Genomic DNA, 13,611 nt, shown 5'->3' with positions numbered 1-13,611 from the left:
GCTCCATGCTTAGAGATACCTCTCACCAGGACTTTCCCTCTGGCTTCTGTTGCAACTCATGCAGTACATGGCCACAGTCACAGTTTGTCTGTGGATCATCCACCTCCAGTGGAAGTACACATCTTAGAAAAACTATTTTCAGCATGCTTTGGGAAGCAAACATTGTTGCCTCCAGATGTAGCTGGAAATTTCTTTGTCTGAACTTAAACTTAAAGCAGCTCAGTACTTCAGTATCCACCCTGAAGTCTTTTAACCCCCTAACTCCAGTGTGAGACAGAAGATCATGAACTCAGCTGGGGAGTTACTTGAAGAAAAACTAGTCATTAGGAGTTAAATCTATGATTGCTTGGTTCTTCCCCATCTATCCCAAAATTAAAAAAAAAAAAAAAAAAAAAAAAAAAAAAAAAAAAGTATAAAGGCCATAGCATCCTGAAGGTAAAAAAAAATTCATAATCAATCCATAATTAAACACATAAACTTGTTTTAGATGATAATCAACTCTCATTGCTAACAGACACAGTAAGAGGTGCCCAACAGCAAGAAAGGGTTAACCACTACAGTTGACAGGTAAAATGCCAAATAAACTGTCATCTTGTACAGAAGTACAGGGATCAAATGCACACAGCAACAGCTAAAGGATCTGGCACATGAACAGATGCCCTACTCCACCCTTTGGAAAGCTGTACCATAAGAACATGCCACCTTCAGGTACAGAAATTCACACCAAGTATGCAATACACTTCTCCATGGCATGATGTTCTCATTTTAACCTTTTATTAAATCAATTAAGAAGAAAATCTATTAAAAACTTTCTTGCTGTTTCCCTTTCCTATTTTGCTTGTTAAAACCACTGCAATTTTGATATCAAACTCTGTTTTGGTTTTAATGTCAATCACAAACCTCAGTTTGAGAGATGTGAGCAAATGTGATGGCACCTTCAGCTGGGATACAACTTTTACCTTTCAAAAACTTCTCATTATTCACCTCATGACTCACCAACACACTGCAAACACCTGCAGGTTCTGGGATATTCCAGAACCTGCATATTCCTATGAGTGACACAAAATTACTCTATTTTCTAATTCTATAGAAATAATAGTAAGTTTCTGGAACTTCTCAATCAAGCTAACAAGTGTTGCATGCAGAGCAATCCTTCCCTACTGCAAATTTGTCCTCTGTGATCCATCACATCATGCAAATATAAGGGATGGAGAGACGAAGAGAAAGACCAAGCACAGACTGCAGGTGGAGAGGCTGGTGGAATATCCCATGCTCTAATGCTGTTCTTTTCCCAAACCAGAGTGGTCAAGCTCTGTTTGGGGAGATACCAAAAAGCTGCTTGTGAGAAATCCTTCCCATTTCTGTCCTTCAGCCTGGCTACTGGCCCATGGCTGAAGTGGGATGTTGAGTCAGAGTCTCTGGACTGACACAGGGCAACCAGGGTTATGTTCAGAAGATGGTGCATCCCTTGGGAGGGGATCTCTAGCACTGTGGCACTTGGTGCTGCTTTGCAGGATCAAACCCTGTGGGTAAGATACCAGATCTCATCTGTGGCAGTGAAGGAGACTGAACATGTTCATGTCAGCCAACAACACGTATTCAAAACGGCCCCAGTGCAAACACGTGGCCTGTGTGGGAACATCCTGTGCCACCTCCATTGCAGGGACCTGCCCAGGGCTCAACATCTGGCTAGAAAATAACTTCCAGAGCTAGACAGCTTGGGATTTGTTTCCTACATAGGGGAAAAAAAGGAAGAAAAAAAAGAAAGTGAATCTATCCTAGTAAAAGGCCTCTTGTGGGCCAGCACCCATAAGGGATGGCAGTACATTTTGCTGCAGAAAGAACCCAAAGGAGCTGCAGGTCTGCAAGAAAGTGATTGCTTTGGCTTGAGCCAATGCTTTCAGGCTTTTAACCCTCCTTTCAGGGGGAGTAAATCCAGACATGGAAATAATCCAATTACAGAAACAACACAATTTTTAATGTAAAACTCCCTTCAGTGCCTGTTACTCAAATAGGCATTAGCATGTTTGGACAATGGAGCACATTTACTGTGAAGCTGCAGGTGCTGATGACGAAAAAGCTCTCTCTCCATCCTTCACCTCTTTTCAAGTCCAAAAGCAAAAACCTCTTTGGTTAGGGACACAACGTCATTGCTTTCCTATGACATTTGAAAGACCCAGGGGAAATCCCATCAGCATTTTTCATTTGCTCATCTTGCTATTTCTTCTCCAAAACATGGTCAGCAGCTGAAGTGACAGTACCCTCAGGACCACTCAGCTCTTGCTGCCTTTAATAGAAGGCTGACTTTCTGAAGTAGTTAAATGCTATTTTATTACTTGTTTTGAAAATGCATCCTCACAGAAACATGGCAACTGGTAAGTACAGACAGTGCTAGAGCGAGAAATCACTTGTAAATAAAATACGGTGTCAAACTTCATTTACTGTGCAATATGCAAACAGCTCTCTGGGAGCAACATGAGGATGAAGCCTTTCAGCTCCTTCTCCTCTTCTTTGTCCTTGGCAGCTGCCACACCATCCACATGTTAGAGAACACAACTAAAGCGAGCTTCAGCTGAAGCTGCAAAGAGAAACAAAATGAAAAGCTTTGGGAAGCACTCTGAAAGCCCAGCAGTGCTTTTGGTAGAGCCAGGGAGATAGGCAGGAGCCCTCTCAGCAGGCTTGCTGGGCTCAGCCCTCCCAAGGAGCAGAGTAACACAAAGCCCTTTGGGTTTCTCGTGTGCAGAAGTCAGCAGTGATTGGTTTGGAGTTCAAAAAGCCAGCCCAGACTACAACTGATTTGAGCACAGCAGAGAAACATCTCTCCCTCCTGCCTCCCACCCTCAGACCCCATCTCACACTCCCTCTGTGATTTGGATTGAGCTTTAGTGCTCAATACACATTTTCTTTTCTCAATATTTAGTGGCTTTAAGCTGTCTGATGTAACCTACAGCTCACTTTTCTCCACACTTTCTGAATGTTCGGGCTATTTAAACAGCACAGTGAGAAACCAATATCGAACTGTCAGGTTTATGATGTACTTTCCTCATTCTATTTATTTCCCAGGGAAAGAAAAATAATCAGGAATAACTGGATTCCTGCAAGGTAGCATTTAGTAGTAGGAGAGTAAACCAATGTGGTGTAACAGCGAATTTTCTTTGTAGCCACAGGGCAAGGTTTGTTTGGGAGTTTTATTTTTACAATAGCAAATGCTTAAAAATGAAATGAAAACTCTTCCTCTGGGAAATCACCATTTGACAGTAGCTCCTGAGACATTCCTCCATCTTCAATTATCATTCAGCAAACTCCCAAAACACCTAGAAGTCCCAGAACACTTCTTCCTTCTCTCTTTTTCAATTTCTCCTTTTTCAGTGCTCCTTCCTTGCCCACCTTTCACATTGTTCCTCAAAGCACAAATCCAATTCTGTCTTCTCTTGTTACTCTGATTCCCCAGTAGCTGCAAATACATTTAAAAACCCAAGAAGAAGGGAGGAAAAAAAAAATGTTCTTCCCACACAGCCCTCCAAAACAAGGCTGGCTGCTACTCTAAAACAAGAAGGTCTCTTTTCTTTTAGTCTCACAACAAAGATATTAAACTAAAGCAAGAACAACCTCTCTTGCTGCTGCCTGTGAAAGCACATGAAATTAATTTTGCAGCCTGAGTATTTGATTAGGGTTGTTCACCCCTGGCAGAGCCGTGAAGCCAAGGGCATGAGTGTTTTCTGCTCCACATCCAGTAACATGATATGATCAGCTCGTGAGTTCATCGTCATCTGCAGAGACTCAGATTAAATCCCTTGCTACACAAGTGAAAATACCTTAGATAATTTTGGCACAGGTCAGATTAAGGTAAGAAAGGGAAACTGACAGGCTTCAGAGTCAGTTCTGAGACTCAGTCAAATGAAAATGCAGGTTAAAAATCGTAAGAAAAATTCCTTGGCTTGAACTAGCTTCATCTCTCTCTGTGTTTGTTTTCACAACATGAAGGTCACATACAGGTCTTCCCCCACTACGTCCAGTCTGACAGCAAACAAGACCTTCAACATTGCTTCTCCCCTGTAACAGATCCTCTGAGATGCCATGCTCAGGAAATGAAGAGTTCTCTCTTTCATTTGTCCGTGCCACAGCTGCGGGAACTCGGAGGGGGAAATCCAGCACCTGCCACTTTTACCAGACCTCAGGGAATTACCCAGCAGACTCCCAGGTCACAGAGCAGGGAGCAACGGGGAGCTATACTAAACTGGGAAGTGCCCAAGCTTTTCAATTCCTGTAATCAAGTCATCATGAAACAGATATGTAAACGATTAGATAGCCAAGTTTTCTCTGTCATTTTAAAGTCTGAAAATAACACATCTCAAGTTCATTTGAACAGTGGCATATTCCCCATTACCCCAAGTTTTCTAATAGGGATGAAAAATAACTGCAATTTCTCTTGACTCTCTTGTTTGTGATGACCTGTTTCAATCCTTCCAAGTAGCCACAGAAGCTCTGCAAAGGAGATTTGGAGCTTGCTTTCCCCATGAAGTCAGTCTAGAAACATCATTTGACATTACCAAAGGCTTCAGTTTCACCGTTCCTTGCCAACAAAGCAAACTTTTACATGCCAGCAATTCAAGTGCAGAAGACTTTGCTGGAACAGTTTAGCAGACCACAAAAATATCACAAATGCAAGTCAAGTGAGGCAGGGTGAAAAGACAGACGGTATCTAATGATACTTGTTAAAATGTAAACAGCATAACTTTTTTCCTCCTTGGATTACCTCACATTCAAGCCTGAGTTTATGCACGTGAAAATACAGCTGTGGAAGAGAGTTTGAACAGTCTTGGAACCAGTGAAGAGCTGGAAAGCAATATTCATCCAAACACAAGAATATCATATGAACACATCTCCATTTACAGCTTTGAACAGCAAGTCAAATGACTCATTAAAAAAAAAAACCAAAAACAACAACCCCCCCCCTATGTTTTAACATGCAAAATAAATCTTCAGAAGTCATTGATCTTCATGTCTTTTTGAACCATTTGAAGCTAAGCCTAAATCAGATGAAGCAACAGCAATTACTCAGCTTGAGTTTCAAGCAATCAGAAATACCTTTTAGGGAAATGTATGTAGACAATAACAAATTCATCACTTGTAAACCTTCAAAACTTAAAAAAGCAGTAATTGCAGAGAAAAAACCCCACGCTATACTTACTGGAAAGGACTGTAGTAAGGAAGATGTAGTCGGAAAAAGAAATGAGTCCACATTCTCCAAGTGCATAAAATATGCTGTCCTCATCAGCAAACTTCTCTCGCTCTTGGGATAACTTCTATTTTTTTCATCCAACCCACACCCCAGAAAGAGAAAATAAAGCAATTGATTAAACAGAGACAAAAAAGGCTTTATTTCTGTCCTTACCACCAACAAGCCATTCCACATACACACACTGCATTCAGTCAGTGGACCTTTTTCAGCCTTCAAGTCTGTCAGAAATGCTCTGCAAAGATCAGGGCTCCCTCAGCTCAAATGAGGGGTAGGAAATGGCACAATATTAATTAGTCAGCTTAGCCTAACTGAAATTCAGATAAAAAATTATGTCAATTTTGCTTAAAAATGTCTGAATATTTGAGAGATTAGTGTTACAAAAAGATTTTTTTTTTGTATAGGATTCAAATGGGAAATTACTGTGTTTCACTAATAGTTTTTAGTTATACTCTAATGCAACAGTAGCCAAGAAAGAATATATCACATTAATATAAAGTATGATCAAAGTTATCAAAAGTGTTTTGTTATCAGAAGCACACAATTCAGGAGTATGTCTAGCAAGCTCACCAGGAGGACCGATACCAATCTCCATTTCCCTCTTGCTCCAATTCTTTTTCAACCTCTTATTTAATAGAAAACATCACATGTGTCTTATCAGCTCGTAACCCTTACTAAGCTAAAAATCTGAGTCCCTTTGATCCGCAGAGCCTTCAAAGACTGAAAAGGATCTCTGTACCTGTTAGGAAACCCACACTGGTGACCCATTTTAAGAACACAGCAGGAGGAGGCACACACACGCGCATGAAAGAAAATTAAATGAATATAAAGTAGAGTAGGGGCAGATAAGGTTATTCCACAGAAACCAGGTCATGCAAGCACAGAAGCATGGTGAAAGCAAGGCTGAATTTAGTTTTAGGAAAAACCACCACCAAACACCACCACACGAGGGTCCAGTTTCACAACTGTTCCCCACTGTTACCTCTGTCTAGCGGAGATCCCACCATATACAAGATAAAGGAAAGAAAATTCATTAACTGACAATAAAACAAGCAGGCAAAACATAACATAACATCAAGTTGAACGGTTAGACTTGCAAAGAGCAAGGAAGTTTTGAAGCAACCGGGCTGTTGCTTTAACTGGGAGCTGCTAAGAAGCCTGAGCAGACACCCCAGCAAGAGTTAGCACAGAGCCTCTCTGGGTCGGAACCACTACTCTCTGCAGCTGATGGCTCTCATCCACCTCAGGGGTTTGGGTTGATTTTTTTTTTTTTTTTTTTTTTTTTTTTGAGAGAACTCACCATTGTATGTGACTGCAGAGTGGGGATGAGACCAGATAACAATTTAGATGAAAATTTAACCTGTATCTGGCTTGGAAACCGCAAGAAAAGAGACAAAAATAATCATATAGATCACAGAAAAAATACAGTTTCCAGGGGAAAAAAGTTCAGCTCTAATGATCAAATAAGACTCTTCCCAGTAGCTCTGCCTTTGTGACCTGGACAGCATCAGGAATTTAATGAGGCAAATCACAAATAAGAGACAGCACACTAATGACATTCATTTCACGCAAGGTAAGAGTTACTGATCCTTACAGGATGCAAATACCATTTACTGAAACAAAAGTTTGTGCATCCCCTTCCCACTGAGATGGGCGCAAAGCAAAATAACACTGACATTTATGGTTAGATAAACAATGTCAGGTTTTCCTTTAATCTGAAGGTAGGATCTGTGGAGAAAGCAGTTTTCTGTGGTCACTGCCAGTGATGTTGCCAGCAGCATCTTGCTGGCTCATGTGATTTATTGCCTCTTCCTTGATTGTCTTTTGTGGCATTTATCATAAATTAGCTATTAGCAGCCTATTTCACCCACTCAAATGTTCTGATGAAAAAGTTCCAGAGGCTGATTTATTAATTTTTATGGGTTTCTTTTCTGCACTTAAAATTCATGGTCAGCATTGTGCAGCTCAAAATATTCCTCACCAGCTACAAACCACATCCACAGAACAACAATAAAAAGAGATATTAATTGCTCTCTGAAATACAAAGTTTTAGACAGATGGGAGGGAGAAGCATATACTCATTTGCATCTTACTTTGAGCAAACAAAGTTAAAAAAAATAATTTATTTTAAACCTGTCAGAAACCTGGGAAAGAGGAAGATAATGCTGTGTCTGTGGTGCAGCTGTGGCAGCCTGTCTGTGGCTAGAGAGGAAAGGGAATTTCTCCCACTGCTATTAGTAGGAGAAAATAACAACTGACCTGATCAATGAGATTTTTCAGGCTCTCAGCACTAGGTGGATAGAACTTAAAAAAGTAAAATAAAAAAAAATTCACAACTCTCCATTTATTTTCTTCTGGCTCACCGGGAAGCTGAGTGTTTCATTGCTTTTCACAAAGTACATGGAAAACTTGTTCAGTACAGGAAAGGCTGAAAGCGTCCTTGTCAGAGGCTGTTCCCCTCCATTAAACATTGTATTCTACAGAATTATATTATAAACCCCAGGAAGAAAGAATAAAAGAATAAAATAAATAAATAAACCTACCCACTTTAAAAAGCACAACATGAACTGTTGACATCCCTCAAAGCTCAAGGTGAAGAAATCCCAACTTAGTTCTCACTGGCACCTAAACCAACCACCTATAGACCTCGAGCTTCTTTCCCACGTCTACTTTCTTTTCTGTACCATCCCCCTTCCAGACAGAAAGGAAATGCATGGGATCACAAAAAGTAGAGAAAAAACCCTTTCTAAGCCTCCATCATATTTTAGAAGCATGCCATCTTCACTAATTATTTATCCACACAATTTCAGGACAACTTTCACAATCTTGCACCCTTTTGTATCTGAACACAAGGTAATTCTTCAAGTGCTCAGACAAAGGTGTTCCATTTATGATTTTTTTCTATATTAAATAGACTCCCAAACCAGAGTAATTGATTCAGATCATTAAGCACACCCAAAAAACATCCAGATCTGAGCAAGCCATAAGAAGAGGTTCACAATTATGATGTCTTGTTTTAATCAAGGAGTAGATTCATATTAAACAAGTACACAAATGAGCAAGCATCCAAATCAACATCTAAAAAGAAAAAGAAACCCAAATCCCTCACCACTTCAGACAGCAAGCCCAACAAAGAGCATCAGAACAGGGGCTGAACATATCAATAACAGCAACCAACCTCTTCCCAAAACCCAAAACCAAGTTACATGCCATATGCAGGCAACTTCCCAGATTTGTGTCATGGGTTGGCTGCAAGCAAGAAAAGTACCCAAAGATGTATCACAAATTTCATATATTCTACCCCAAAACTGATTGTTGGCTGGAGCCTCCCTTGAGCCAATTATATGGTACAGCTCCCAGGTACAAAGGATTTAGGAAAAAAAAAAAAACCAATAAACCCAACTAATTTCCCTCAACTCCTTGCCAAATATTACCTTTATTTTGGATTTTAAAATTATTTTCCCAGGGCTGAGTGAAGAGTGAAACATATTAATATTTAATTATGCATATCTGGAAAAAAAAAAAAAGTATTGTTGCCAATTAAGGAATGCCTCCTCTGCAGAGGCAGAGACAGACACAAGATGTAGTGCTCGTGTTTGCTCTGCATTCCTAATTCATGTTTAGAAAAGCCCCATCAGCTAAATCCTTGCAGCTCCACTTCATTTTGCATTTCAGAAACTACTTAACAAGGGGCATTTATTCTGGCACTTTGAGAACAACACATTCTTGGTAAGTCACTTACAAGTCGACAGTTTGTGTTTCAGTCAGGAGAAGAAAATACGCTTTTAGCACATTTATTCACAACATCTTCTTTAAGTTTCAACATCACCTTTGTACTTATTCACCCAAAACTTCAGAAATTTATCAGCCTTTTTTGAGTGCTTGACAGAGACTTACGCTTTCCAAAAATGACAACAAAAGAAATACCAAAGTGCATGCAAGATAATGAGTATTTATCCAGAACTAGAAACTAATTTTGAAAATTAGGAACTTTACATGAACCATAACCATCTTTAACAAATGCCACCACCCTCCATTTGTTCCTTTTAAAAATAAATATTTTAAGGGTACCAATATTGTGTAAGCAAATACAAAACCATGAACATTTCAGTGAAGTCACCTTGGTGCAAAGCAATTCTCTTTCAGTCCCAACTGACCACCTTCAGTAATGCAAACCATTTAAAAACAACTATAAATGTTGGGTTTTTTTTTTTTTTATGGTTAGCTGTAGGCATATAGGAAAAGCAGTTAAAATGCTGCATGTTCTGTATTAGAAAGAAACACTCTCTTTTCTCAGCAGGAGTTTCCAAAAAGTCTGTTACAAGTTGGCCTAACATAGTCAATTTCTTTCTTTGTTTATGAGTTTTCTTGCTTTTTAAGGTAAAGATGATGCTCCATATTGCAATTTTGAGATAGGTGTCTTTTTTCAAATGAAAAAGAACAAGAAAAACACCCCCCAATAGTAGTTGTGCACATAACATTAAGAAGTATACACAGACATGATGTGCCATTAGACCCCCTCACACATGGCTTGATACCTTGGGCTAAACTCCTTTGACTATCTATTTTTATAAATAAAAAACTTTCCCATCCCTCTAAGGAAACAGAAACAAATATTTTGTAAAATTTGTTGGACAACCCATGTAATTAAGGCATTTAAAACACTCTTTAGTACCTACCACGTGCATTGTTTAACATATCTAAAAATATTAACCAGCATCTGCCATCTCATTAGCACTATGCAGGACTAGTTAAGAACTGGGGAAATAAACACCACGACACTTGCCAACTGATGTGTTTGCAGCAGATGCTCTGTATCAGCCTATCACATAAGACAGATAAGGGAAACACTAAAAAATGCCAGGGAAAACAGCAGGTAATGCCACCCGCTATGGGAACTAAAAATATTGATGCTTTGATCTCTCTCTTCCCCAAAATGCTGAGCTGGAGACTCTGAAATAAGGGAGACTTTTAATTTTTGCTCTTTTTTTTTGGAAGACAACCTTTAAAGAACCAAAAGCATGTATTCAGAGATTTCACAATACAACTCATGTCAGGACCTCACTGCCTACATTAAGAAAATTGAAACAAATAAATACAAAGGCTTTCAGGGGCAGATTTAAAAATGGAGACTTTCAGCCAAGATGAAAAAAACATTTTGGGGAAAAAGGTAGAGGAGGTACTTCTGCACTGTGAAAAAAGGACAATAAAAAGGACTTGGGGAAGAACTGCAGGATGTAGAGTTGTCCTGGTTTGAGCCAGGATGGAGCCAACTTTCTATCTTGTAATTTTGCTTTCAGCTAAGTTTCTTGTAAGTAGCTGCACTTGCTGAAATTAACAGCAAGTTTCTCAGTCAGTCTCTGTTTCTAGGACTGGTAACACTCACTGTTTATAGTTATGGCTAGAGAATGGTGTGCAGAACCAAGGCCACTGTTTGGTTCTGAGGAACATCTTGTGCTCCAGAAAGAGAAAAGGAGTAAAGAGGTCACACCTGCAACCCTCCTTTAGGGAGGACCAGACAAGATAAATGACCAAAATTGACCAGAGTATTCTATTCCATACCCATCATACTCAGTATAAATTTGAGGGATATAGAGGGTCAAACCCCTTCACCCTTCTTCACCTATCTGTTTGCTTCAGCATCCTGGGAGGATTCCATCCATTCCTCTGCCTGTGGTCCTGATCCCTGCCAGCCTGAACCTGTGTGTTCCTGCCTCCAGCTCCCAACTGCTGCTGACTCCAGGAGTCCAGCCTGGACTTTCCCAGGGCTGCCCTGCAGCCTCGGTGGTGACGTGAGAGTTACTGGGGGGGAGGGATGTGGTACCATTTTTTCTGTATATTTGTATATGTTTAATAATTTTTTCCTCTTTTTCATTACTATTTCATTACAGCTATGTAGTTTAGTTTCCAACCCATAAGTCTCTCTCCCTTATTCTCTCTCCTTTCTTTATCAGGCAGGGGAGGGGGATTAATAGAGAGCATCTGGCATTTGAATCATTTCCAGCCCAGTGTCAAATTGTGACAAGAGTTTTTAAAGCTGCCTTTATAATGTGGATGTAAAATAAGTCATTTTAGACACACCACTGGGGAGTATTTTAATATCCCCTTTCATATACCACTAAATAGAAAAAAAGTGCTTATGGCTATGATGGAGACAGTACAAGGACTTTCTGGAACTGATAAACCACTTGTGGTGGAAAAATTCATAGTATCATTCCTAGTGACTCTAGACAATTTATTAGGAATTCTACACACTAACGGAGGCAAATACAAACACATTCTGCATAGCAAATCATGGTGGGTGAGTATTAGCAGAGGAAAATGATTAAAATTTACCATGGGCAGATAAACATTACACCTTGTGACCTTTCAAGATCATATTTTAATAAAGAGGTTTTTTTAAACCTTTGACATGGGTGTTACTTTATCAGTATTTTATCAATACACGAGGGACAAAAATACAGAGCTGGAGATGGATGAAGTTGTTCTGCATACTTTCTCCCTCTGAATTTAACTTTGGACACATACAGAGAATCAACTAGGCAGCAATGATTACTATGGTGGCCTTCTGAGACTGGAAAGAGAAATCTGCATTCCCTCCTTCCAGCAAGGCTGGAAATATTCATCACCTTCAAAACAAAAAGCACCTGAAATGCAAGGCCAGCATTCTGTATGACCAAGAAATGACATAGGCTCTCCCAGCCCTTGGCAGGCAGCAGACCCACTCATGCAAGGAAGGAACCCCTGCTGGAAAAGCAAATAGGAAATGCCTGGGAAAAGGGACAGTTTACACTTCTGCTCCCCTCTGCTACACTGGCTCAGTCCTCCATAGGACAATAAAATCACAATCTGTAGGACCACTGCAGCATTTGTTATGGAAATTTGCTGGAGGAGGATTAAAATTAGATCCCTGATGTCCCAAATCATGCTTCAAAAATGAGTTGACTTTGGACACCTTTGAGTTTAAATGGCTGTTTAGATCTCCACATGGAAATGGGGATACTGCTCTCCCTCATCTCAACCCACTTTACCAAGATTACCTCATTATGTTGATAATGCATGCTGCTTATTTTGTCAGATAGAAGTTCCAGCATGAAAGTACATAATTCTATACAATTCTGTACATAAAGCAATATTAAACATTGGCTCAGATGATGGGGCTGAGGCCATACACTCAGCACTAACCACCCATCAAATGAGAAGGGATTGGTTGAAAAGCCAAGTAATCATATAACTAGAGATTATCATCACAAGCCTAAATGGTTTAAGGAACTGAATTAAGATATGACTAAAAATCTTGCCATTCTCTTCCACTCTCTCCTTCACCTGCTTCTCCCATCCAGACCTCTCTCCTTCTGTAGTCAGCTAGGTCAAGATTTCCTAAAACATTCCCTTCCACCCTGCTCAAGCCATCCTCCTTCCCTCTCCCCTTCTCCCTACTAACTCCATGTTGTTACCCAAGGACAGACTTTTCAGAGTGGTTTTAAACACCTAACATAAACACCTAAATACATAAGTATTTAACACCTAACACCAACAAAACTACCAAAAAAATTAAAGCAAAAAATTATCCCATACACCAATTGATGACTAGACTGCATGCACCCCCTATGTGCACTTTGTCTTCAAGTTGCTTATTTTTTACTAACTTCCCCATAGGGTTTCATTAAGATAGAGGGCAAAATGAAAGTGTTCAGAGTACTTTTCCCTCTTTCCTTACTAATACTGAATGAATGGCTCTCTGCTTTTTAGTTCCAGTTCCTAGAAACCATCTTATTGACTACAGCAGCTGAATACCTTCTTCCTAAAGTATTACTTAATCTAGTTCAACCTACATAGCTCTGCATGGTAAAAAATTCAAGCAAGTTTGCAAAAATAACCTTCCCCCAACTTACACACATTCAAATACACGTTTCCCAAAGCATTTGGCCAGAGACACTCCTGTCCTGTCTCACAGAATAAAACTATCTTTGTGGCCTCAAGTGGAAAATGCCATTTCCCAACAGAGCCAGCTCTATCACAGCCTCATTGGGCTGCAAAGTCAGAACCTTCACTGTGAAAATAGGAGGGCAAGGAAATACATATTTGAGCTTTGCTCAAAGATGTTCCTGATAATAAAGCCACATATTGATGGTTACTCTAAGGACTGTCCTCTTAATTAACAAGTTAAATTTGGGTATTCTGGAAGAAATCCTTTAGGCTGAGGATCAAGGAGAGGATCCAAGATTATTTACTCAAGGAGCAGGGAGAAGGGGTGAGCATACACTGTCCCTTTTACATGACAAGTGCACATTATGAGGTCTGAAGCACAAACTAATCAAAGCACATGCTGTCTCTTTGTACCTGCCAGAAATCCTGGTGGAAAGGGAGAG

The 13,611-nt window shown here is 39.9% G+C and overlaps 1 protein-coding gene across 4 annotated transcripts in view; it reads right to left on the bottom strand.

Moving 5' to 3' along the window:
• MICU1 (mitochondrial calcium uptake 1) overlaps positions 1-13,611 on the bottom strand; it is a 100,839-nt gene that overhangs the window by 37,512 nt on the left and 49,716 nt on the right. For 2 of the 4 annotated variants that reach the window (XM_071748953.1, XM_071748954.1), the window contains exons 7-8: positions 6,540-6,605; positions 5,192-5,306 (exon numbers count right to left, since the gene is read on the bottom strand). In XM_071748953.1, coding sequence (XP_071605054.1) covers positions 5,192-5,306; positions 6,540-6,605 — 181 coding nt within the window. Of the gene's footprint in view, positions 1-5,191; positions 5,307-6,539; positions 6,610-13,611 lie in introns of all 4 variants that reach the window. The other 2 variants (XM_071748956.1, XM_071748955.1) reach the window with 2 other exon arrangements.

The sequence above is a fragment of the Heliangelus exortis genome, chromosome 7 (assembly GCF_036169615.1).
Source record: "Heliangelus exortis chromosome 7, bHelExo1.hap1, whole genome shotgun sequence".
Classification (NCBI taxonomy): Eukaryota; Metazoa; Chordata; class Aves; order Apodiformes; family Trochilidae; genus Heliangelus; species Heliangelus exortis.
This window is presented reverse-complemented; position numbering and strand designations above follow the sequence as displayed.